Here is a 26847-nt window from a genome sequence, read left to right on the forward strand (position 1 = left end):
ACAAATCAAGATTAACTGGAATAGATGTATATGTAGAGTATGTACTCTGCTTTGGTAGCAGCTGTGTGATGAATTCATGGCACATTTCACCACTTTTATTTACATTGAGTGATAACAATTCATGGGAATAGCCCAAAATGAGTCTGAGACTACATTGACCCATTAAGCACTCCCATAGAGCATTTCATAAACTACAGTCCAGTGTCATTATCACACTGTCACCATGCAACTGCAATCCCCAGAATACATTTTAATCTATGTAATGAGACTGGCCATATTCGTGTTGCATCTGTTCACTGGTAATTCCTCACCGGTGGACTTGACGCCACATGGCAGGGGCCCACTCGAGCCCAAAGTGAGCACAGTGTAGTGTGATGCTGTTTGAAAAGCGCTGTTCACTCATACCCTGCTGTTAGTCAGGAGGTTAAAGTAAACAATGAAACACTCCAGCAGCTGCAGTATCTACAGTAGTCACTACAAAACTAAAGGAGGGTTCCCTAGACAGTGAGTCACAGGCATTAGGCTTCTTTACGACAATGGCCCTGCTTTAACTGCCCACAGGGAGTCATTTCAATGGATTCAATATTATTTAGACAATTCTCACTCTATCCCTGTTAATCTGTGGACTGAAAAACATTTACGACCCTCACACTAGGGAGATTAGACTGTGGCTTTTTGACGAGCCATGCTGTGCCTTTATTTCACAGCATATTACCAGGTCGGGGGGGGGGGGGGGGGGGGTACACTGGTCAAAGAGGTGAGAACAGGGAAAAATGATTTTTGACCACATTCTTACAGCTCTCCATCTTGTCACTGACAGTGAAGCAACATCAGAAGAACCAACTTTAAGGCAAAGCGTGGATTTCAAATCAGATAGTAAGCGTGTCTTATAAGAAAAAAGGTTGAAAACTTCATCTTCATCAGAGCACTGTTCATTGACTTAAGGACTAAGGCAGTTGCAGACATTTAAACAAAGTAAACTCCTGTAGTTACAAGTCATGGTCAGACAGTGGGATGCTAACAAGGATTTTGGAGAGCAATGGCTGCACTAGCATGTAACAGGTTTGAAATCACATTTTTATGTATGTTTATGTGCTGTTCAATGTGCTGCAGCTAAACAGCTAATTAGCTATATAGCCTGACTGACACCTAGCAGTGTAGTTTTGCCTGCTGAATGTTTCGTTTGTTGGCTTGTTCAACAAGTTAAGGTGCAGGACCAGATGTGTTCATGTTTATAAGTTAGAGTCTTAGGCTAGCTTTACACGACAACGATCTGAACACAATCCGCAAAAGCGGCGTTGCGTTCCCACTTTTTATTTCGCGTTTAGACGAGCGTCTTTGGGTGGAAATCTGCATGCACACGGTGACACAAAAGTGTGTGAAATTTGATATAGTATGCATGCCAGGTGGCTAGGTGGTACTGTGAAGCACTGCCATACAACAACACCAAGAGCAGCTCAGAGCACACTTTTGCGTTTTAAACCCTTTAGACGGGAACGCGACGGTGGAGCGTCTTTAAGATTTCCACTCTGGAGGGTGGGTTCATTTTTTTGCGTTTTTAAGCCCCAAAAACGCTGTCGCCGTCTAAACGAAAGGCACATCTGATAAAATATTTTGTCGGTTTCACCCGGGAGCGTTGTCGTGTAAAGCCAGCCTTAAACTGGGAAGCTAATGTGGGTTGTCTGTCTGTGTCAGGATGCTATCAGGTTCATTGTGACCGTCTGTTCTGCCTGTGACTCCATGTAATCTCTCATTATCGCAGATATGTATAATGTTGTAGACAATAAAGACAACTTAATTGGGGTTCAAACCCTGAAGAGGTAGAACTCTATTGAGTTTATGGAAGTTTATTAGGATTGTTTGTCTTCTGCTGTGGCACAAATTGCAGTGAACTGAAAATTAGATAAAACCTTACACTTGGCCAAATAACTGAAAATGATGTGCAAAAAATATGAGGGTTGTCAACCCCATGGTTGCACTGTAATTAAGGCCTAAAAATGCAAATTTGGAATGCCCATGCCCATCACACCTTAAATCCAGTTGAATTTGGTCATTTAAGTCATTAGCCATTTGTCCACTCATCATATATCTTGGTACATGACTGCAGTCTATGTTTTGAGCCTGACCCAAAATGTCACAAATGTTTGTCTGAAAACCCAGTGGACAGAATTTTACCAAAATTGTGTGCATGTTCTGGGGGCAAGTCTTAACAAAAATCTGAAGTGCCACACTGATTGGTGCAAGTAGGGCCTATCACATATTTGTTCATAACTCAAGATGCCTTGAGCAATCCTTATTAAACTAACTGAAGACATCCTGTTCTATCATCTGAACATACATCAGCTTCGTTCAAATCCGATAAAGAGGGGACAAATGGCAGAACTTTGAGTGTGCAATTATTGCTGCATGCATTTTTATAATGAAACACATTATGTTCTTGATCTCACTCCTTGTTTAAACAGAATTAAACTAGCTGAAGTGACTTTGCTCAGCTTTGCCAAACCTAAAACCCTGATCATTGCTGCTCATGGCCATCTGTTGAGAGCAAAAAGGGTTGAACCCGCAAATTGCCACTTGTAGCTATATTTTCAGTTGGACTTACTATATAGGCTAGATGTAGGGCTGACACTAAAGATTATATTCAATACCGATTAGTCTACCGATTTTTTTTTGTTGTAATCACATTATTTTGTTTCCTAATTGATTAATTGACTAATTGTTTCAACTCTAGACATATGATTAATGTGCAGTACAATACTATATTTGACTTTGACTCAATCTTAGCTTTGTAAAAGTCAATATTTTCATGCTTTATTGCATTCATTTTTTGTTTTTTCTTTACTTTTAAAACTGCTATTCTATATGTCTATATACTATATTGCCTCTTTACTGTACAGTATGTGCCCTGTGCTGCATTGTCACTGGAATGTGTAGGAAAGCGTGTATGTACAATGCAGTAGTAAATTGCTGAGGCACAGTTATTTCCCTCTATGCACTAAGATGCAGCAGATGCCCCTGCACAGCTCTGAACGCCATATTAGAATAGAAAGAAAGACATGCAGTCTTTCTCACTACTTCTTACATGTCTTTTTCTTACTACTTAAAGGCCTCAGTGTACTGAACTATGTATTATACTTAAAGCCAAAACAGCTGAAATACCAATCTGAGTGGAAAACACACTGGATCATACTGAAATTGCAGGTCAATCTTCTCAATCAAATAGGATTGGAAAGTACATTTCATGTACACAGCACATCTGCACTGCAATATATGTAACTATTTTCATATGGTATTACTACTTACCTTGTGGACAACAGCAAAGACATATAAGTTTGTGTTCAGGTACAGTACTCTGGGTGGTCAATAATCGTCACTGAAACAAGGTGCCACACAGTCTCCGTTGACAATGTACAGCCTGGTGTGCTGTCTGAGGATGAGCTTTACCTCGCCACTTTAGTCAGCCTCTTGAAGGAAGAGGTCGAAGTCAGAGGTGGAGGAGACAAAGAGGAGCTTTCCCAGGTCCTTGGTGCAGGAGATCTTCGGATTGACACAGACTGCACCACCCAGGCCATGATCGACCTGTGCCACTGTGCAGCTGTGCGCCTCGCAGTGCCATGGCCGATTCCAGCTCCTTGCAAACAGCAAATTCAGCCTGCACAAAATTATTTTTTACCATAGCAGCTTGCAGTGGTGAGACAAAAATTACCCATTTTCCTCGACTTTGGGTATCAGCTCACATGGTCTTTGGCATCCCTTGAGGCTCCACTGTCACTGCCATTTAGCCAGTTCTTGGACTTGGAAGATATGGAGGTTGCACAGCCAGCTAACATTCCTTCACTGGATGAGTCGCATGCCGAACATTGGAAGCATCAAATCCATTCTTTCCAGTAAGCAGTGCAGATTCTCCGCCTCTCAGCTTGAGAAAATGTATACATACACAGTGGCTGACCATTCGTGTGCTTAACATGGCCTCAATGCTGCAGGCTTATCAAGCGCAGAAGCTGCAGGATCTACATGTGGCCCAGACAAAAGAGGACAATCCCACCCAGCTGCTGGATAAAGCACACAGGATGGTGAATTTTGATCCTACCACTATCCAGCACAGCAGCCGCTACTCTGGGGAAAGGCATGGCTGAGATGGTAGTTGCCCAGAGTCACCTGTGGTTGACACTCACAGAACTGCCATGGACACCATGTTTCTTTACCAAGCCACTGAGCTTGCTGACTTATTTGGGACAAGCTCTGGATAAAATTCAGACCTGGTGCAATCAGAGAAAGAAGCAGGAAGAAGTGCTGCGTATGAATATTCCCTGGCATTGTTATGCACAGCCAAAGCAGCCATCAGCTGGGGACGCTCCTGTCCACATTCCTGAGCACAATCCTTAGCACATTCCTTCTCCCTCCCGAAACAAGCAACAGCCACTAACTCAACCTCCACAGTCGGAGGAATAGGAAGCACTCCTGAGGGGAATAGGGGTTACAGTCAAGCCAGGGGTGCTCAAGGTTTCCCCTTATACTATTGAATCACAACCCATAGGGCAAGGTCAAGAGATCTCTCCAATTTCAGATTGTAGCAGTATTCAATTTACACTGCTGTTGAAGAAACCAACCCCCCCCCCCCCCCCACCACCACCACCATGTCAGAAAGTGTTCTGAAAACCTATGTTAATGAAGGGCAGTTCCTCAACTAACCACAGAAATGAACATGAGAACATAAGAGGAAGTTGCCCCTCGTCCATTCCCCAACTTTGCCACTACAGTGGACCTAAAGGTAGTCTATTTTCAAGCAAGTTCTGATATATCCAAATGGGGCTGAGGAGGCCTCTGCAGGAATGCGCATGGACTGTGAATAGGACCTGGACAGATGTGGATAGGTCATGGCATATCAATCTTCTGAGGCTTTATGTTGTTTGTCAATAGCACAATTGTAAGACAATTTTACAGTATGGGTCTGCTGTCGCAACAGTATGTTCTAGTATGCAGCAACAATACATGTGTAATTGCACAAATAAACAAACATGATAGGACACGGTCTCTTTCCCTCCACTCTCGATCTTGTCGCCTCAAGAGAAAACATGCTGTGTTCTTCTTTTTGCTATGGGAGTGGTGTACATGCCTGTACGCCTTTCCTCTTGTGGCGCTGATCCAGATCACATTGGCGCCTGTGCACTGAGATTAACATTGATGCTGATAGCCCTTCATTGGCCCAAAAAAAGCATGGTTCGCAGAGATCATTTCCCCTCTGAGCAGGAGACCATGGTACCTCTGTGTGCATAGAGACCTATTGTCACAAGGCCAGGGCCAGTTTTGATACCCTGAAATCTGGGCTCTGTGGGCCTGGTCCCTGAAATGGAGAAAATGACAGTGATGGGTTTGCCTACCAATGTCATTGATACAATACAGAGTGCCAGAGCAGTGTCCACACAGGGGTTATATATGCTCAAGTGGTGTTTATTTCATACTTTGTGTCAAAAAAGGAAAATGATTACGTCCCAAAGGTCTGTGACGGATATTTTGACATTTCTCCAAGAATTATTGGAAAGAGGCCTTTCCTTTTCCACTATTAAAGTCTATCTCTGGGCTATCTCTGCCTGCCATGTGGGATTTGATGGAAAATCCCTTGGCTCCTATCCTCTGGTGGTGAGTTTTATGAAGGGCGTACAGTGTAAGAGGCCGATGTGCAAAACCATGATTCCGCAGTGGGACCTTGATCTGAGCCATTACAATCTGTGGGCATTAATATGCTTTCATATAAGACAGCATTCTTATTGGCCCAGTGATCAGCAAATGATGCGGGAGACATCCATACACTCTCTGTTCATCCTTCATGTTTACTGTTATGCTGGACAGCTCTAAGCAGATACCGCATCCTAATCCCACATACATCCCTAAAATACCTGGATTGTCATACGGAGCATTCCTTTTTGAACTCATATCCTTTTCACTGCCCCCATTTGCATCAACTGAGCAACAGCATCTGCATAATCTATGCTCGGTGTATATGTTCAGCAAATGAAGGAAATCTATGTTTTGCTAACCCAACCAAAGTAAAGGTACTTTCAAAGCCACACCTTTATTACTACTAGAGACCATTGTGTGTTCTTGCAAGGGTGCATGGATGACCGGGAACATGCAAGCACACTCCACCAGGGGTATGGCCGAGTCTTGGGCCCTTTTTAAAGGGATTTACCTGAAAGATATGTGCTCCACTGTGAGCCAATATTATAACCAATTGACCAATACCCTTCACCACATATTGTTTGGCTGGGTGAAGTGCAGTTAAAAGTGAGTAGCAGTGACTGAGTAGCAGTGACTGAGACCCTACGTCTTTTGTAGCCCAAGGGGAATATTGGTTATATGTGTAACCTTCAGGTTTGTTACCTATGGACAGAGCCAGGCTTGTGGGATCCCTCTGCTTCCAGACTTAACGCCAAGCTAAACTACACAGATGCTGGCAGTAGCTTTATATTTCACGTACAGACATGGGAATGGTATCCAATCAGTATACTTCCCAAAATGTCAAACTACTTAAACAGGTAGAAAGTAGTATATTTTCTTTTTTCTGTATGATTTTATTGGCAAGTCTCCATCTCTCACATATGCTAAGATATAGTTCAAACTGTGAACACATGAAGTGTGTGTAGAGTGGTAAGTGTAGTCTTAAACTTTGTGGATTAGTATCAGTGTTTATTCTCTCTTTGTGTATGAAGCCCAAATGTCCTGATTACTACTCAAGTTTTTAATAAAATCTCCTACAGATAAAATAGATTTTTCGCAATGTCTTTGTATTCTTTTTGAGCTGGATTATTCTTCTTTTACTTCATCTTACCAGTGTACTCTGGATCCACATGGGGAGGGTAGAAGCGGAAGTTGATGAAAAAGGGAATAGGCACTCCAAACTTGAACCACTCCACCACATAGGGAGGCTGTTGGCCATCCAGGGGAGGGGACACGTCACACCCCAGGATCACGCTCTCTCCAGCGCGTGCTGTCACAAACCGGGGCTCCTCTCTCACTCCGTGGGCACCTGAGAGGATAAAGAAGAAGCTTTTACAACTAAGGAATCTTAATGTTCATCCCAGTGGGATGGAGTCTGACATGCAAAAAACAAGGTTCAGGAAAAGTCTTCTGCCCTGAATTCCTGCAGATCAAGCAGAAAAATAGGAAAAAAACTAGTGTTAGCTTAACATATACTGAACACTCATGGCCTAAAATAAGATAGCTTGGACAATGCAATGAGTAAACCTTTCCACCACCTTTCTTCATCCCTCCACAGAATGGCCTATCGTCATCTGTCACCTGCATCTGTTGGTGTGTTTTGTGGCTTTGCTATACTGTACTATAAATGAGCTGCCAAGGGGTTCCATTGATCATAGCTGGCTGCTGCTCAGATGAGCTTTACTATGAGCACCACCAGGCCTGGCGTTTGGCCATGAATGTCCAGGCACGCTGCCGAGCGTTGACCTATCAGATGACTGAAAGGTCGGCATACCTGCCTCAGCAGAACTCTCACTCTGGGAATGGATTTTCTCCAGCTGCCACCCCCGCTTTCATTGAACCGGCTGTATCTCCACCGTCAGAGCAAGCATGACTACCCGCCTTCGCCCAGGGGGAAAATCGCTTCAGGGATCAAGAGACATGCTGACGTTTCACTCTAGAGAAACACCAGCTGAATAACTTAACACTTTCATTAGCAGTATCATCTGCATTATCAGGGATAATTTTTACAGGAAGATCAAATATGGTGGGACTTGGAGGCACTATGTTCTCTGCACCATGTTTCACCACCATCAATGTTGTGTGAAATAGACATTTTCTTCTTCTGTCTAACCTACAAGCACTCTGAACTTTCAGCTTCAGCACTTTCTACTGTGCACACTGGAATTAAAACCCGAACATTTTCTCCCAGTTTTTCTGTCTAAAAAATGAAGCCTTAACTCCACCCCTAAAGGCCATATGCATCACTTAGTGATTGTGTTTACCAGTTTAATCTGCATTATCCTGTGACAGAGTTAATCCACTTTATTCATTTCAGCCAAAACAGATTCTGGACTGAAACAGAGCAGATTAAATCAAATTACACTTTATAAAGGGGTGATGTGGTCTGCCAGTTAATGGGCCTCAGTCCTAGAATCTGCTTTGTGCCTCTTTAATAAATAGGGAGAAAATAGCGTTGCTACACTGACCATGCATGAAAATGTATCAGCTGTAATAGGTCTTTGATAGACCAGCAAAAGAATACAAAAAGCTACACAATTTTGAATAATAACCTAAAACAGAATTTATACCCAACAACCAGTCATACATGTTACAATTGAAAAAGCTTATAGAGGAGCTGATTGAGAACTACAAGCCACAGAGCCTGTGCATCAAAGATCGCACAAAATACATTCAGTAATTTGGACCATATAAATCATGTCGGTAATGAAGCAGCATTTTTCATTAAAACAAAACTAAGAGAGAGTCATTGTTTGATCAAGCATAGTGTAGTGTGTCAAATGTATAAAGATTAATGAGACTGAATGGAATGGGAGAGGAGTTGATTGTTGCAGAAAGCTTCTGTGGACATGATGATGTCCTGCAACCTGTAAAAACTATGACCTTTTAATATGCTTCTGAGGAAACCTGTCCCATCCAGTTATAAGCACAACAAAATCAGAAACCTCCCAAACTAATCCTTTCAGGCTTGCCAAAAGCCTGAAATTCACACCTGAGCATGCTCCATTGCAGCCTCATTTATAACACCTTTAAATAAAGATTATAATAACCCTTTCCAACACCTCATGCAGGGCTCGTGCTAAACCACATGACACAAAGTTCTCCTGCTAAATGCTTTTGAGAAAATGCACACAATCTGTAATGCACTTTTGCCACAGACTACTGACGACAGCTCACGGTTGCTGGTTGTCATAGTAATACAAAACACTTTGTGGCATGTTTTCCAGATGGGCAGTGGTCAATCAACAGAAAGATTTGTCACAAAGACAATACACACATACACAGATCTCAGCCCCCAACTCAGTCTGAGACGACCAAGCCTGGGGACCCCCTGTTGGTCTTTAACTTATGGGTCCAGCACTTGCAATCCATAGTTTTCAGAAGAAACAGAGCAGGCTCCCATCCATAATGACACACTGAATACATTGTTTGGTTTGAGTAAGTAGAGTCACTTGACATGAAGCACAAGCTCAAACCTTGTGGCACAACAGTGCATGCTGCTGAAATCCATTGTTTTTTCTGCAGACAGTTCAGGTTGCAAAAGCTTAGTGGGTTCAGGTTTCTGACTGACATTATTTTTGGATCCTGGTGGTGGGGAGAGCACATCTTGGACTGAGAATAGACTTTAAAAGCTCGAGATAATGTATTGCAGGGCCAATAATTATCCAATTCCTTTATGAAATCCTCATGAAGTGACAATCAGCACAGGCTTGGTCACAGCTTTTACCATTTTCATTTCCTTAATGGAGACACTAGGGTTTATGGGTTCTTATTCAGGGGAAATATTTATGCTCTCAACAACACATAAATGTGACACAGGGGTGCAAGCTTTGTCTTCAGCCTACAATCTTACAAATAAACAGTACTGTAGATATTAAAGGGATCAAGAGCCAAGAGATGATGGCAACTTAAGACTGCTTTGGCACTGTAAATGTCAACTGAACTCAAGTTGCAGAGTGAAGCTTGAAACTCTCCAAATACACCAAGTCAGAAATCTGTCGAGTAAGATCTGCATAAATCAGGCAGCTAATAAATCCAGGAGACCAATATGTTTTATGTATCTATCCTCACCATATAGTAGATTTACTGCTATGATTGTGAATTCCTGAAGGGTAACATTTCACTCACCTGTCAGATAAATCATCTATACAGCAGGCAGTTCATGTACGAAAGCAAAATACAGGGGGAATAATTCCTCATTGTTTGGCATAGGTTAAACAGGCACTGCAACAGCAAGTTAGTCAGAGTGAGGGCTTTGCTTTTGTTACAGCTTCAATAATTATAATACTCTTTATTTATAGAGCAGTTACCAAAGAGGTGTTTCACAGTGATTTGTGAGATAAATAAAAAAGTATTAGCAATGCGCAAATAGGAATAAAAATATGAACTGAGTGGAGCAGCCAAGGAAAAATATTTACTGATCCACATAATGTGAAGTAACAAACATTATAAACCAATAAGAGACATCTGTTTGAGGTCAATCAACAGCTGCCCAGACCAGCACATGAGTCATTACGGCAGAACGACGGGGTCACGTGAGGTTAAATCCGCAAGAGATTTCAGCTCGGAGTGTTTTCAAGTGGCAGTGGCTGAAAGTGGCTTTCGCACAAAAAGCACACTACTCAGTACTTTCAGTAATGATCACAGATTTGTACAGTAAATAGTCTCTCAAGGCAATTTTGGGCAATAATCAAGCCGAGCAAAGCCTGTGAAATGCCTTGACAGAAATGAGGTCCAATAACACGCTGTACAATATTGAAAAAAAATATGAAAACTGAGCAAGTTCGGTGAGATACAATTTTAGTTGAGTAGCACTTGGATTTTCTGGACTTGGGTATCTAAACCTCTTTTTTCTGACACTGGCACAATATATCACACACTAAAACTAAAATCTAACATTGAGCCTACCTTGAATTCGATTGTGCCTATGAGCAATGGTAACTGTTTGTTGCTCACTGCAGTTAGAGATTTTGTAAAGGATATATCAAAGAGTTGAAAAGCTGTGTGTACTTCACAGCGATGAGGATATGAGCGCCGCTTTATACTGGACAGAGCTTCCAATGTGGAGGATGTAATGGAATATAGACTGGACGAAGCCTGGAGAGAGAATCTCAAGGACGTGCAGCCACTGGGCTGGATGGGCCACTGACATGGCGGTAATTGAATGCCAGCCTGCATGTGCTGAAGGTCACATCAGAGAATGGCCTGCACGTGTGTGTGTGTGTGTGTGTGTGTGTGTGTGTGTGTGTGTGTGTGTGTGTGTGTGTGTGTGTGTGAGAGTGTGTGTGTGTGTGTGTGTGTGTGTGAGGAGGTGGTGATGTAGGGAAAATTCATATCTGTATCACTATCAGTCTGAGTCTGTTAAATTCAAATATACAGCATTTAAAGTTCAACAGAATACAAACTCCCCTTGTTTAGGAAATCAGTAGACGGCAAAAAAATGCACACAATCTGTAATGGATATAACAGATGCATAAACAGCTGGATTAAACACCCATAGGACAGAAAGAAATTCAGGAAGAAATCCAGGCTGTGACAGCACATTTATATGCTCGCTAGTATCCTAGCTTTGATCATATTCAGGATATAATGTTTACTTGGAATAAAAGCCTGATAATTCATCTTCCTGTACTATTAATATTATTCAACTGAGGTACCAGAGGTGTTTATATTGGGGTATTGTGTTGGGCTAATTCAGCTAGCTTGGATTTCTTAAAGGACCAGTGTTTAAGATGTAGGGGGATCTATTGGCAGAAACGGAATATAATAATAATTGTGTTTTAATTCATGTATAAGCACCTGAAAATATGAATTGTCCCATGTTTCTACAGTAGCTCAGAACAGGCAAACCAAATACTGGCTCAAGAGAGGGCCTATTGCATTTTTTGTGGGTTTCGCAGCCACCTCAAGCCAACATTTATTTTACTGAAGCCCAATAAAACTAACAAATATACATAGACATATATATAACTTCTCTTGTGTTGTCTGTGTCAGCATTTTTTTAGTGAATTATGTGTGCCTCTAAAACATAAACATGAATATAGAAAGGTTAAAAATAGATTTTCCTGTATTTTTCCCATTTGGGGTAACATTATTTTATTGAAAAGTATGAAATACCATATACTACAAACTAATCTTTAACAGCACATTAGCTGAGTCCTACAGGTCCTTTTTGGCCTGTGGCGGTCGCTTAGGCAAAAACCCAGACATGGGAGGAGTTTGGTGAGGCACTCCTCAGCCTTCCTGGTAAGGTCTATTCACGGGTACTGGAGAGGAGGGTCCATCGGGTAGTCGAACCTCGGATTCAGGAGGAGCAATGTGGTTTTCGTCCGGGTCGTGGAACTGTGGACCAGCTCTACACCCTCAGCAGGGAGTTTGCCCAACCAGTCCACATGTGTTTAGTGGACCGTGTCCCTAGGGGGGTCCTGTGAGGGGTTTTTCAGGAGTATGGGGTATGGGACCCCCTGATATGGGCCGTCCGTTCCCTGTACGACCGGTGTCAGAGCTTGGTCCACATTGACGGTAGTGAGTCGGACTAGTTTCCAGTGGGGGTTGGACTCCGCCAGGGCTGCCCTTTGTCACCAATTCTGTTCATAATCTTTATGGACAGGATTTCTAGGCGCAGCCAGGGCGTTGAGGGGGTCCGGTTTGGTGACCTCAGGATTGGGTCACTGCTTTTTGCAGATGATGTGGTCCTGTTGGCCTCATCAGACCATGACCTCCAACTCTCACTGGATTGGTTCACCGCCGAGTGTGAAGCGGCCAGGATGAGAATCAGCACCTCCAAATCCAAGTCCATGGTCCTCAGCCGGAAAAGGGTGGAGTGCACACTCCGGGGGTCTTGTTCACGTGTGAGGGAAGGATGGAGCGGGAGATCGACAGGTGGATCGGTGCGGCGTCTGCAGTAATGCGGACTCTGCACAGATCCGTCGTGGTGAAGAGAGCTAAGCCGAAAGGTAAGGCTCTCGATTTACCAGTCGATCTCGAGATCGCAGGTACAAACGGCCGAAATGAGCTTCCTCCGTAGGGTGGCTGGGCTCTCCCTTAGAGATAGGTTGAGAAGCTCAGTCATCTGGGAGGAGCTCGGAGTAGACCCGCTGCTCCTCCGCATTGAGAGGAGCCAGATGAGGTGCCTTGGGCATCTAGTTAGGATGCCTCCCGGACACCTCCCTGGTGAGGTGTTCAGGGCACGTCCCACTGGTAGGAGACCCCGGGGAAGACCCAGGACACGCTGGAGGGACTATGTCTCTCGGCTGGCCTGGGAACGCCTCGGGGTCCCCCGGGAAGAGCTGGACGAAGTGGCTGGGGACAAGGAAGTCTGAGCTTCCCTGCTTAGGCTGCTGCCCCCGTGACCCGACCCCGGATAAAGAGGCAAGAAGATGGATGGATGGATGGCTGACTAATGTTTAATATCTGATTTTTTCCACTCCTTCCTATTGTTAAAATGCTACTGTTGGTGGCAAATATCTTTATAGAAGACCTAAGATTAAGTTGCAATATGCCAAGTTGCCAATAATACTTGAACATTTACACAGAAATAGTTATTATCACCTTTCATTCAGAGAAAAGGATGGTAAATAAACCATTAAATTAGGCCTGTTTGCTTTTATACTTTTGTGGCAGAAAAAGAAGTGATGCCTCTGGAAGGTAGGGAACCTGACTCGCCCTCTCTCACATCATCCTGCAGTGTTTTGATGAAGGTTATGTGCACCGGGCAGCGTCAAGGTATGAACGTGTGTAAATGTGTAAGTGTGGACAAGAGCGCTGCTCTCAGCAAAGAAGAAATAAACATTTTAAGAAAGAGAATTGCACTTATATAATGCGTGCACAAACGCACACACACACACACACAGCTCTTACTCAGCAGCAGCAACTTGCTAACAATTACTTGATTGATTGTGATGATTGTTGGTGGTCATCAGGAAACTGACTCCAGCTCAAAGACTCTTATCATTTCCACTATTATTGTTCATAGTGTCTGATACAATCAACTCTGGTCTCCCTTGATTCCTTTCCTTCTCTTCCAGTGTCTCTCTTCTACACATACCAAGCAGGAAACATTAAGACAACTACTTTTCAGCCTGTAGGATGATCAAAACCTGCATTTTCAAGAGGTGACCTAACACATTTCGCACACTTTTTATACAATGGTCTGGACACCAAACTACTACTATTTTTTCCAAAGCAAGTTAATATGTCCACTGTTACAAAACACAATCATCAGACAACCCAATGCCCTCATTGTCTACCGCTATTACTTACAGGGACAAATCAAGATAGATCTGGGGCTAGCTGTATGAATTTAGTTTTGTCCTTAGACTGGTCTTAGATTGTCAGATTAGTCTAGTCTAATTCAGCCTTGCTTCAGTTTAATTGTTGACGGCAAGTCTGAGTTTAACTTATATTTAAGTAAAAGACTAGGTCTATTTTTATGTAACTGGCCAAATGGTCTCTTTATTATTAAGCCCTCTTTAATGGCAAAGTTCCCCCTTCTGACAAGCAATGCTCAGTCAGGGATGCAATGGATGTGCTGACACCTGCTCAAACACAGACTAAGGAGAAAGAGAGAGAGAGAGAGAGATGTGTGAAATGGCTTTTGCCTGCCAAAGGCACAAAGGGCAAACCAACATTGCTGGGCACTGCACTGCCAGAGGTGCACATTATAGGGCGTCTTTGGCAGGAGCTGTAAGTCACAGAAATTTCTCAGTCCAGCCATGATTCAGTCTTTTTTTTAGAGTCACTCGAAGCAATTTTTAGACAAGTTATGTAAGTTATAAGTTAAATCCTTTAGCGAAAGTGTTCAACCTGTATATTACATATGAGCTACTTAGACATCTGCAGAACATGGGCTCTGCATATATGCTTCAATATGTGGTAACTGTGGATTCAAAGCTTGGTCAAATATAACAAACACTATACAATTTATTATAGAAAAACCAAGTAGTATTACCCAAGTTAATACCCAAGTTGGTATTAAGTTTTTTGGGGGGTTTTTATGTTTTTTTTCCCATTTGGATATTGGTGCAGAGATTTTTTTTTTTTTTGCAGTATACTTCCTTTTTTGCAGTATATTAACCCATAAAAATAAAGTATATGTAAAAGGCAATGCCACTTGTGGGTAGTCATTTGCTATCAATAGGTACAAAAGAAACATACTGAAAAGGTGACTGATTCAAACCTGGCTTTCTATCATCGAGTAGGACAAAAAAAATTCACAATAATTTATGCCCACGCAAAATGTTATGTACAACTTGAATTACATTAGGATGATTCACAAACAATTGTTTTTTTTCTTTCAGTTTAAATCAGTGGCTTTCCCTACACAATGATTAATATCAGTTGACCTAATTAATCAGTAAACATTTTTTGAGACAGACCATTTAATTTGCTTCATATAACTCGATTTAATAGTGACATATTATACTTGTATTATTATAAGTGAAAATTAGCCCCACATGCTGTCACAGAGATGAGGATATAGTGGTTGGCAGAGACGTCCATCAAACCAGAACCACATGATCTGTAAAACTGGCTTTCCCAGAATGCTGCAGGCTTTGTTTGCAAGGAGATTCCACTGGGACTGGACTGGCTGCGGGAGAGGAGAGGAGAGGAGAGGAGGGAAGGGAAGGGAAGGGAAGGGAAGGGAAGTGTAGGGGGCATCACCAGAAAAAGCTGGCACATGCCCAATACAGTGAGTCTGCCATCCACAGCTTGAGCACAGACCCTTTTCTAAGCTCATAAGCTTTACTGTCATGATTATGAGTGAAAAAGTACAGCAGAGAAAAGAAAAAATATGAATAGGAGAGATGACGTTGTTCTGTATGTTTGTTGGAAAATGAAGGGGGAGATAATTTCAGAATGGCTTGGTAGGCAAATTAAAGCACCAGTCAAGCAAATATGTGAAATACTTAACATTAACCAATTAATTTCCAAAAACTGGATTGGTGTCAGCACAACTTACACACTGCTGATAAAAATGTAGAGTAATTAGACAATATTGTGCCCAAATGATTTCTCTTTTCACTTTGGGAATGTGAGCACAGTTTATTGATGATCCACAAGAACAGTAGGTTGAGCTAAGTTGGCTGATAGGGTTTTAAATCTAATGATATTGCAGTATGGCAGCTGCATGGTGGCTTTCTGTAGAAGCAAGACAGGTGAACTGTCAAGTCACATTGTGCTCTAATTTGCTGGGCCTGTTGAGATGACAATCTGTCCAAAATGTTGCACCTTTTACCCAATAGATGCTGAGTATGGGGAATTTATATTTACTCACAAATGTCCATTTTATGTAACATTATATTGCCATTCCACTACATTTCAGAAGATTTTGATCCACATTATTCTATAAAGCCTTTTTTACTGATGAAATTCCCAAACAGAATTTAAAGTAGTTTAAATTAGCTCCAATTGCAACAGTATAATACTGCTTACATGTCAATGAATCAGCAATAATAATTATCCATTAATGTAATATATATATATACACCAGAGTTTCCCCTATAATTGTACAGGCCTGGCAGGCAAAAAAAAGAAATTCTAATATTTATTCATTTGGAAAACAATAGCATTTGGGAGCCTCTGTGCAGCGCTGTTCCAAAATGGGAGTCAACCTCTGTGTTGTTGCCTGGGAAACTATTAGTAGCGTAGCAGTGCGTAATGTGAGTGCGTAATGTGAGTGCGTAATGTGAGTGCGTAATGTGTGTATGATTGAGCAAGAGAGCGAGCAGCAGAAAAGTGACAGTAAATGTGAGTGGTGCAAAGGAAAAGATTAGCAGTAATTGTACAGTACAGGCTACAGTGTCAGTTCAAATGGGGCCATTTTGCAATGAGTCATTTAACTTTTGATTCTTTCAGTTAGGGTTGGGCAATATGGCAAAAATATCATATCACAATCTTTTTCAGGCAGGGCCACGATCCACGACCTCATCATGATTATTGTTCATGTTAGTTTTTAAGACTAGTTTGAAAGTTATTTAACAGTACTGAAGATTCAAAAGATTTTGTCTATCACATAATGATAGAAATCTGTCTTATATTTGTCCTAATTTTATCTTAAGACATTAAATTAAATTAAAACACAAATTCCATGAATAAATAAGGGCAGGTGTGCAAAGCTGCTTTAAAAAGTAGTGACTGTCTATTTGGCCTTGTTTACATAGCTACTAACAAACTAACAGTACAACCAAGCTAATTTCATGTCGGTGCTGTTAACCGTTAGCCTCATGCTAGCAGGCTGCACTCCACCATAGAGCTTAACTGATACAATGTACACTGTAGCATGACACTAACAATCTCTCTTTTAATCATTCACAATCTAATATCACCATATCGCACACCCCTGCTTTGAGTATTATGGTATTGCTACTTTTCTTACATAAAGGAGCTGAACACTTCTGCTAACTGCAATGGGTATTTGGTAATAACTGAGATCAATGACTGAATGAGAGGGAAATATGATGAGAGCCAGAGATGAACAGCAGTGTGACCATAACCAACCTGATAAAATGTCAATCACTGCACTGGTCAGCACTGGTTAGAAAATACTGTATATTGTGTAAAAAACACAACCGACATACATTAAGTTTACAAACTTTGCAGTTATTGGTCCTGTCACTACACCATAACACACCATATAGTACAGTAATGTCAGCAAGAAGGGACAGCTGTGTAAAGTATTCAGCATAATGTAGCATTAAAGAAAAGGAAGTACTAAATACTTCAGTGGTAGTTATCTACTTTGGTTGCATTTGATTTTCTTAACTGATTATAGCACCTAACTCCAAGCAAAACTATAAAATATGATCATACTTATATCTTCATTTAAAAATAAAACTATTCTGGCATAAAAAACACCATTCGCAGGACTTGAATCAATCAGGACATTGTGTGCTCATATTATGTGTTAATTATGAGGTCATGGACAACACAAGTTAATAATAATAATAATATGAAACATTCATGACTGTGATAGCTGAAAAAACAAGAAATACAAATTAGCAGCAAGTCTAATCCATAACCATGTCAAACCAGAGACGGAACAATTGTCCTCTTCAAATATTGTTTTGTTTTTTCTATATTCATTTACTGCATTGATTGCTTTTAATGTAAATAGAACCTAACCCATCTCTGAAACCCTGTGTGGTATTGTATCATCTAGTGCCTACCACTGAACACACTTACTGAAATACTGCCAGGACTTGAAAGAGACCTCAGAGGTCAAGAGGACCTTAGTTCTGATAAATTGATTGTCAAATATGATTTAATAACTCAATCATATTATAAAAAAATGGAATTCAACTAAGCAGACATTTGATTGTGCCTTACAAAGAGAGAGATTTCTATCCTTTTGTTATGGTTTTATGGGGTTTGTATTCTGATTTCCAACAAACACTGAAAATCAGTCATGTCATACAGGAAAAAACCAGACACTTACAAATATCATTAAAACTTTTAAAACGACAGTAGACAAATTAAAACACGGCTTCCAACAAATCTTCTTAAATGTGTCATGCAATGCACACAATGTCCCAGACAGTTCCAGCATCCAGACAAAAACTGAAGACAGCCAAGTCTATTTGAGTCGCAATCTACATCTAAACCTTGACAAGGTAGGAGGGCTTTCAGACTCTGCCTCAGCACTACAGGAAGGCCTCAGATATGTGTGTGACAGTTTTGACTCTGTCACAAATACTGTCTGCGTCTACATCTCCTTCTTTGAAGAAGTGTGCCTTCAGAAGACACCCAGTGACCAGAACAAGCATGCCAAGCCATGGCTCCCGAAGGAGCTCCAGATCCTGTGAAACATCAAGGAGCATGCTCACAAGAAGGGAATTATAGATGAATAGGCTACCATCTGGCCAAAAGCCAGCTCAACAAATGCTTCAAAAATACCAAGTCCCAGCACAGGACCTGAGAGGAGAGTCAGTCTGCCATCAGCGACTCAGAGTGAAAATAGTCCTTCAAATACACCACTCCCCGACACTTGCCAATGACACTTAATTACTTCTATATCGCCATCAGCGTCCCTCTTGTTTCACCTTGATTGGTTGCCAAGTCACCGTTAACTTTGTTGAACTAACCTAGAGTCTCTCTGACCATATGCTGCCTCCCCAATGGACACTTGGCACACGCAAACTTCTTTGACCGTCCATTTACTGTGACTGATTGCTCATACCTGAGCTACTTTATGTCGATCACTGATTGATGTTAACTGGTCGCTTTGTGGAAAGGGCCTAATTAGATAAACACTTACTTAAGAGTTTTTATAATTAGTCTTATTTTTCTGATAAGGATGTGCTCACTGAAGTTTCATTAATCACTATTTCAGAAAACTGTAGCTTTTGAAAGTGGTTATTTGTTTAATTTAATTAATTATCCCGTACCAGGCTGTAACTTGTTTCCATCCTTTACGTTTAATTCATTCTTTAATTAAGAAGCTAATCCACAGCTCACTGCAAAGCTCCACACCTCCAGCACTTGCCCAAAATAACAAATGGCAAATACATGAGATTGTAGACTAGATGCAGGTGAACAAGGCTGTATTCAAATTTAGACACGTTACCATTAGAGTAGCAATTGTAACAAAAGTTACCGGGCATTAATGCAAGACGATGCATTTGGGGGGGTCAGGTTTGGCTGAGACAATGAAATATAGGCTGGCCTAAATAATAGATTCATGAGTTTGACGGTTTATCAGATGCCAAAACAGCACCAAATTATTCACGCAACTTATCTGCCATCTCAACTTGTACATATTTGATTGGTCGGATGACACTGCATTGTGCTGCAGCAAGAGTTGAGCTAAATCTCTTTTTTTCCCTCTGCATCATGACCTCCTCAGTCTTTTTGACTGTCTGAACGTAGACTAAGACTGGGTCTGTAACTGCAGGCAAATTAGGCTTTGTCTTCTTTTGGTTGTAAGTCTGACATGTTGTCTTGAAGGACAAGCCAGCAGCTGAACAACAAAAAGGCCCAATGGCTGGATGGACAAGCTTGTCCTTAGGCTTAACCAGAATATTCAGCCAATCACATATTAAAGATGGACATGGTCATCTGAGCAACCGTTCAGGCCCTCAATCCTAATATAGACCTTCAAACATATTGGTGCTATCTCATTTTTGATTTTTGAATCCAGACTCGCTCAGTTCTTCTGTCAGGTCTCCGTTCACTGACTTCACCTTCCACTTTTAGCAACATCCTGCCAGCCACCCCAGAAAAAAAGCATAATCCCAGCTAAACTTGACCCATTTACTGCGTTGGCAGCTTTTGGTTTTTCTTACAGATCAGAGACTCTGCATGTCAGGCAGCGTTTCTATAAACACAACTCAGTATATGGACACAGGGCTGCAAAAAATTATTATGTTCAGTAGCATTTTTTTTCTTTGATAAAACTACAGTACTGTACATTCATCACAGATTACACTACAGGAGCCAAATTCAGTGTTACAATTGTGTTTTCGCCAGACTCATTAACCGCAAATCTAAAAGTATGAAACAGAGAAAGGATATCTTTTTTTTCCAATATTCTCACTCATTTTCTATTAAATGTCTGCAGGATTCATCAACTACTCATGATGTGCTTTTGCTTTCTTATGTTCATTTCCATCGTACAGTCTCACATTTTCAATCTACCCATTTTTACAGATGACACCACCTTCATGGACACCATAAATAGCACATCTACCTATGAATGGAACGAACAAGGCCCATGTCATATCGAGATGTGCCATCAACAAAACTCACATGTTGAAGTGAGAACTGACTTCCACTGGAGTCTGAGTGGTCACCTCTTCTAAACTAACTATCCAGAGCATTTTGTAATGTCTCACTGCAACACAACATTCAGTTCATCTTGAATTTGTGTTTTACTGTTTATGCAAAGCGGTGTGATATGATAGCATGGTTCAGTAAAGCCCATTAAAAATAAGCACACAATTATTGTTATGTAGTACCTCATCCTCAAAAATCTTGAAGACATCATCATAAAACAATGATTATTGTATAACTCACGTATTAATATTGTTTGTTTGTGTTTGTTTTAAATATGACTCTGTGGAAATAATCCAAGAAAAATAATTTTACTTTAATTGAGGTAGGAAATTTAAGCATTTTTTTTAAAACATAATTATCCACAAAGGGAAATAAAGCTATTCTTAATGATGTATTTGTCTGTAGTAGACTCATTGGCTCTGTGCTCATGTCTAACATTAAGCAAAGTGCACATTTTCAACCACGTTTTGATTAATGTTCACTGGTACCTGGAAATCTGACCTACAGCTCCCATGCATGAATTCACTCACATTATCAGCACTCTTGCCTCCAAGTCTGACCTCACAAAATCCCAGAAAAAGAAATGTTCATTAATATAGTATTTTCTAATTGGTAGATTATAGTCAGGTGTGGACCACCATTTTGTTCACAGTATATTCAACCCAACAACATATGGCAGGTGCTGAAACTGCTGACATGTATGGCACTTTATATCACAGAGCAGTTGTATAAAAATAGAAACTTTTTTCACTTACCAATTGTTTTTTTTAAAAAGGGATGTCTCATGAAAGCTGCCATAATGAATATAGTTGTAACACACTACACCTACCAGTATGCACTTTTACGATATGTCCTCGGAATTTGCTGATATAAATGCATGTGACTCATAGCATTCACAGCATTAAAACAACATGAATAATGTCTTTGAAAACAGGCTTTAAGTATTGCCTTTAACATTAGGAAAAAATAGATGAAAATAAGTCAGAGTTGCCCTTTATACCAGACTGGGTTCAGTTAATATATTCTGGGATATTGTAATATAAAAAGTAGACCAACTCTCATTCGTCATTAATAAGTTCTGATTTGTGGCTGTCTGGTGCGGCCTGTAAGCTTATCAAAAAGCTAATCACTTTCAGTTCTGTTCCCAGAGCAGACAACACCTTTGAATCAATATTATTAAGCCACATATGCTTTTATAAAATCGACAATGACACCTATGAGATGTTATCTGTTATTAAATCAAATGTGTTTGACTGCATTAGAGGAAGTTTTCACACTGTACTCAGCTTGAACCAGGCTGGCATCACAGGAGGAGCCAGACCTGTGAGCAGACCAGTTTTGACTGGGTATGCGGGGTCATTGGGATCAGTTACCAGGCGACAGCTTGGCACATGTCTCCCTCATCTGGACATGAATGGGAAAGCAAGGTTAAGTAAGTACATGGGTCAGGAAAAAAAATGAACAAAAGGGATATTATGCAGTTTGCTGCTCAAGGAAATACTAGTTTATGAAGGACTTGGATCAGCACAAGGCGAGCCTGTGCAGCCTGTATGTACTCGCTGCACCACATACAGCGCTGTGACCCTATCCATGTGCAGTGTGAAATCCAGCATATGACTCCCATGCATGCAGCAGTGGGCTCCATCACATCCAAGAGTGCATTTTATCTGACACGTGATGCATTATTTAGTTACTTTTCCATCTTGAAGGCTCAGACGGTCACACCCCTCTCTGGAGAACTCAAATGGGACTGCTTGCTATGATACAATGCACATACCCCCCCCCCCCCCCCCCCACCCCCACCCCCTCAGCAGCGGTACCATTATGTCCAATTTGCTCGTCGTTTTATCACACAAATAGGCCTAATATATAATATAGCACAATACAGGCCTAAACCACAGCCATATCAATCAACCTATCTTTACCATGGCCAATCATTCTAGGGTTTCCATAAGTGGCATGTGAATGATCCAGATGATCTCAGATAAGAATGCATGTGAGCCAGGCCATTTCTAGACAATTGTTTCCCTGGTACGAATTAACCAGGGCTGAACTTTCACGTGACATATTGCAGCCATTTGTTAGAATGAAATAGCCCCACAGTTCATATGACCTAACATCCAAAATAAATGTCATGCGATCACAATAAGCAGCACCAAGCAGCACACGGAGACACCACAAATCATTTGCTATGTGCGGCACAACATATATTGCACTTCAACTCACCTTGAGCGGCCGTTCCTCTGGTGCTGAATACACTTGCTATCAGAGTGGCCACATACCAAATCATAGTACTATTGCCGACCAGCTATTACCACGCAAAGTGCCCCGTTCAACCAATCTCTCATATTCGACCTTGCACCTCACGGTCTCTTAGCAAAACCCCCTTTTCATATCCTATTTTCTTTCCTCGTGGCGTTTTCCTTCATCCCTTCCCTCCCCCGTCCTTCCATCCGCATCCTCTCCCGAAGAGACAGAGCACCTGCACCGCCGCGTTTGTAGTAGACGGAGCCGTTTTACGAGCGCATAGTGAAACCAAGTGTGAGAATGCAGCCACAGGTCCGCCTCTTCTGTCATTGGATTGGTTGCTGATTGAGGCTTTGGGGCGTGTATTGGTTCTCCGTACGCCCCGCACCCCGAATGACAGGAGAGCAGCCGTGCGCCGATTCAAGGTGAGTTGGAGCGTGCCGTAGTAGTGGAACCGCAGTATCATGCGCATTGACAAGAGAGACAAGTCCACATCTTTAAATACCTCTCCTGAACTGGCCCCACGTGCACCATCACCGCCCATCATCCATTCATCCGCACAGGCTCGTGCACGATTCATCATATCAATATTGGCACCGTCTGCTTAAACTGCAGGTGCATATGCGATGAAATTGGGGGTGGCTGCATAGAGGGGTGTGTGTCTGTGTGTGTGTGTGTGTGTGTGTGTGTGACTCATCTGTCGCTCACCCATAGCCCTCGGCTGTTGTCATGTCGCTGTCACCGACATATAAACGCTCTTTTTCCCCCGCTACCACACCGTGTCTGGCTTTTCTGTGATGGGTGTGGCGACAGATAGCTACAATACTGTTCGCCCTGTTATGTTTTTTTTTTTTTTCCTCGACGGCCGAGAGGATGCAGCTCCATCACGCTGCCCACTGCGCACACATGGTTACCACTGATAAGCCCCCCTACCCTCAATCCCCCTCCTCAGATATACACTCTCTGTTTCTAAATGCATGACCACAGAGGAATCATAACGCCTGTGCGCCTCTGGCTGCTCGACATCAGCTCACATCTCACCCAAATAACACCGTTTACACCAGCCGTTGTGTGTTACTGGAAAATATACTGTAGGTGATCGGTCATTTGAGAGGAAATCAGTATGGATCATGTTCTGCAAATCTTAGCAGAATGTGCCACATTTTTGTCTTGGCGTGTGTGTGTGTATGTCTGTCTGTCGTCTGTCTGACTCCCCCCTCCTTTTTTTTGGTCATATTTCTGCCTAAATCTGAGAAAATCTAAACAATATGCTTAAAATAGTCGCTGTTCTTTAATCTTATAGCAAAAATCCTGCTGAGTAATATTTTTTATAATGCATTTAAACATTTTTATCAGTGTGCTCAGCCAGCCCTGGCACCGTTTTGACTGGAGTTTAATGTTTCTTTTCCTAGTGGACTATGTCTGGTCCTACAGCTCTAGAGCCTATGCAGCATATAAACCTTAAGCACATGCAATTGTGCTTGTGTGTGAGTTTATTTAGGCAGATCAGGTCTTTTCATTTTAAAGACAAATGACCAAAAAAAGAAAGATGAACCACCAGCATCCGGAATAGCTCGAAGTCTGGGGATCCCAAGGATGAGCACCAGTCTTCCCAAAAAAAATCTCCCTAAAATGTTAAATTGGGTTGAGAATCTGGTGACTGTGAAGTGCATGACATTTTATTCACATCATTTTCATACTCATCAAACCGTTCATTAAACCCTCATGTCATGTATGAAAGAAAGCATCTGCAATTATTATTTTTCTTCACTTAAATATTGAGGGTTTTTTCTTTAATTCATCTGTCTCTATGTTAGTGTTCCTTAAAAACCTGGGGGTCAGGAGGTGCGTATATGGATCACAATATCAATCTGAGGAGTTGTTGGATGTTTAACAAGAACAGCAAAAACATTTCTAAACTATTTTTCTTTCTGGGTAGTTTTATCATTAGAAAACTGTTCAGTTAAATCAGTCCACTCACAACTTATATGCAACTTGTGATGAGTGAGCAAGAGAAATTATTTGAAAGATATGAAATATGTGAAGGTAAAAAATAAAAAGAAGATGAAGAAATATAAATGGATAATATTAGTCACCTGAGCTCCCTCCTCACAGCTGAACACAACTTACCACATATATACAGTACACAATGAAGTATAAGCAGGTACCTATAGATGGGAGATCAGGTAGAGGCTTATTAAAACCTGGGCATGAAAACCTTCTATAAGTTTTTGTAAGACTCCAACATGACAAGTACTGAATAAAATACAGTAGGAATGAAGCGCCACCCTTCCCTCTGCAGAATACTCAGTGGCATACTCACACAAACTGAGGCTATGAGTCATAAGTTATGAATCCTTATTATCAATAGCTGTGCAGCAGGGAGTCCTTGTGTAGCAGAGCAGCTGTTTGACCGACCAGTGGAAACACATTTCACTTTTAAACTCTTCTCCTCAGAGAGGGCTGTGTGGAGGAATTGTAATCTTCAGTGGTCAAAGCTGTTTTGAAGGTGGAGCATCCGTCCAACTCACAGATTCACAATTACTGTCATGGGAGGTGTGCAATAGCATGTAGTGACTTCTGCATGTCAAAACAAGGTCATAAAATGTGCACACCTCCTCCAGTCCTCAACAAAAGTTACAGGAGTGCTGACTCTACACCAGAACATTGAGGCCTATACTTGGAATAGCATGAGCCTTGGTAAGTCTGTTTCCACAGTGACACACACATGACATAATGGCTTTTGCTTTATGAGGCCACAGGAGAGACAGTTTTTTTCTTTTTTCCAGTACAGAATTTGATTTCAACATGAGTCAGGGCAGAGAAAATGTAAGAACAGTTAAGATAATCTCTTATGCAACAAAACTATTAGTTTTCTAGCCCTGTTAGGGGAGATTGGGGATGGCTGTCTCACCAAAGGCCAGAGCCTGTGCATGAAATCTTAGTGAATTTTAAATGCAGCAGGGACCAATGGTGCTGCCCAGACAAACAACTTTGGGATTATTTTCTGCAGAACATGGTCATAGGCATTGTTACAGTAAATATGTGATTAATCAGATTTCTCATTTTGACTTTCATGTGGGTGTTTATACATGTTTGAACTTGCAGCCTCAGATCATAAAATTATTATTTTTTTAAACAAACAAAAAAGAAAACAATAGCTGTCACAACAATGTAAGATTATTGTTTGTGTCCAGAGGCTCACAGGCTGGATTCTGGACTCCTTCACATGCAGGACGCAAAGAGCTGTGTGTAATATCCACTGGCTCTCCCCAGAGATATGTCCTCTCTCCTCTACTGTACATATTGTACACTAATGACTGCTGCAGCATGTATGAAAACCATCACATCTTGAAATCTTCTGATGATACAGTCACAGTGAGCCTGCTAAACAGCAAGAACATTTCCCATAATCCTGCTATATTACTATATTTCATGAATAGTTTTTTGTACTGAATATGTATGCATATTGATTTGAGATGTTCTCACCCTTCTTCTGTCAGTACAGTGATTGATGGTTAGAATTTAGAAATACTGGAGTCCCACTAAATAAACTGGCATTTGAGAGTAACACTGACATGGTTAAAAATCAGCAGCAACATCTCTCTAAGTTCCAGGTTGACAGGACTCAACAGAAAACAATGTTTTATCAATCTTTCATTGAGTCTGTGCTCATTTTCTCCATTATCTGCTGGTGTCAATCTCTCAAGGCAAAACACAAAATACTGTACTCAGTGTGGTGGTTAATGTTTGCAGCAAAATAACTGCCACTGCATGGGCAACTCTGCAGGATCTTTCACAACAAACCGTTATACAAAGCGGAATCTATCCTGTCTGATTACTTCCATCCTTTCCATCAACAGTTTCAGTTTCTGCCATCTGGTACCCTCCTCAGACTTCCACTAGCTAACACGGATTGATACAAACACTCCTTTATAGCCGCTGCAATCTCCCTCCTAAACTCTAGGAGGAAAATATAGTTATTTGCATAATGTTTTAAGTTATTGTTTTTTTTTTCTTTTTAATTGACTATCTTACTGTGTATTTAGGTATTTTGGCCTTAGTGTTGTATCTGTGTGCCCTATGTTTTATGTGTGCTAAATATATGTG

At 41.3% G+C, this 26847-nt stretch overlaps 1 protein-coding gene across 1 annotated transcript in view; it reads right to left on the minus strand.

The window, feature by feature from the left end:
* Nucleotides 1-22780, minus strand: part of igsf9ba (immunoglobulin superfamily, member 9Ba) — a 61311-nt gene extending 38531 nt beyond the window's left edge. Inside the window, exons 1-2 of the mRNA XM_053320950.1 lie at nucleotides 22717-22780; nucleotides 6830-7027 (exon numbers count right to left, since the gene is read on the minus strand). Of these exons, the coding sequence (XP_053176925.1) occupies nucleotides 6830-7027; nucleotides 22717-22780 (262 nt within the window). The remainder of the gene's footprint in view (nucleotides 1-6829; nucleotides 7028-22716) is intronic.
* Between the last annotated feature and the right edge of the window lie 4067 nt (nucleotides 22781-26847).

Source organism: Scomber japonicus, chromosome 6 (genome assembly GCF_027409825.1).
Source record: "Scomber japonicus isolate fScoJap1 chromosome 6, fScoJap1.pri, whole genome shotgun sequence".
NCBI lineage: Eukaryota > Metazoa > Chordata > Actinopteri > Scombriformes > Scombridae > Scomber > Scomber japonicus.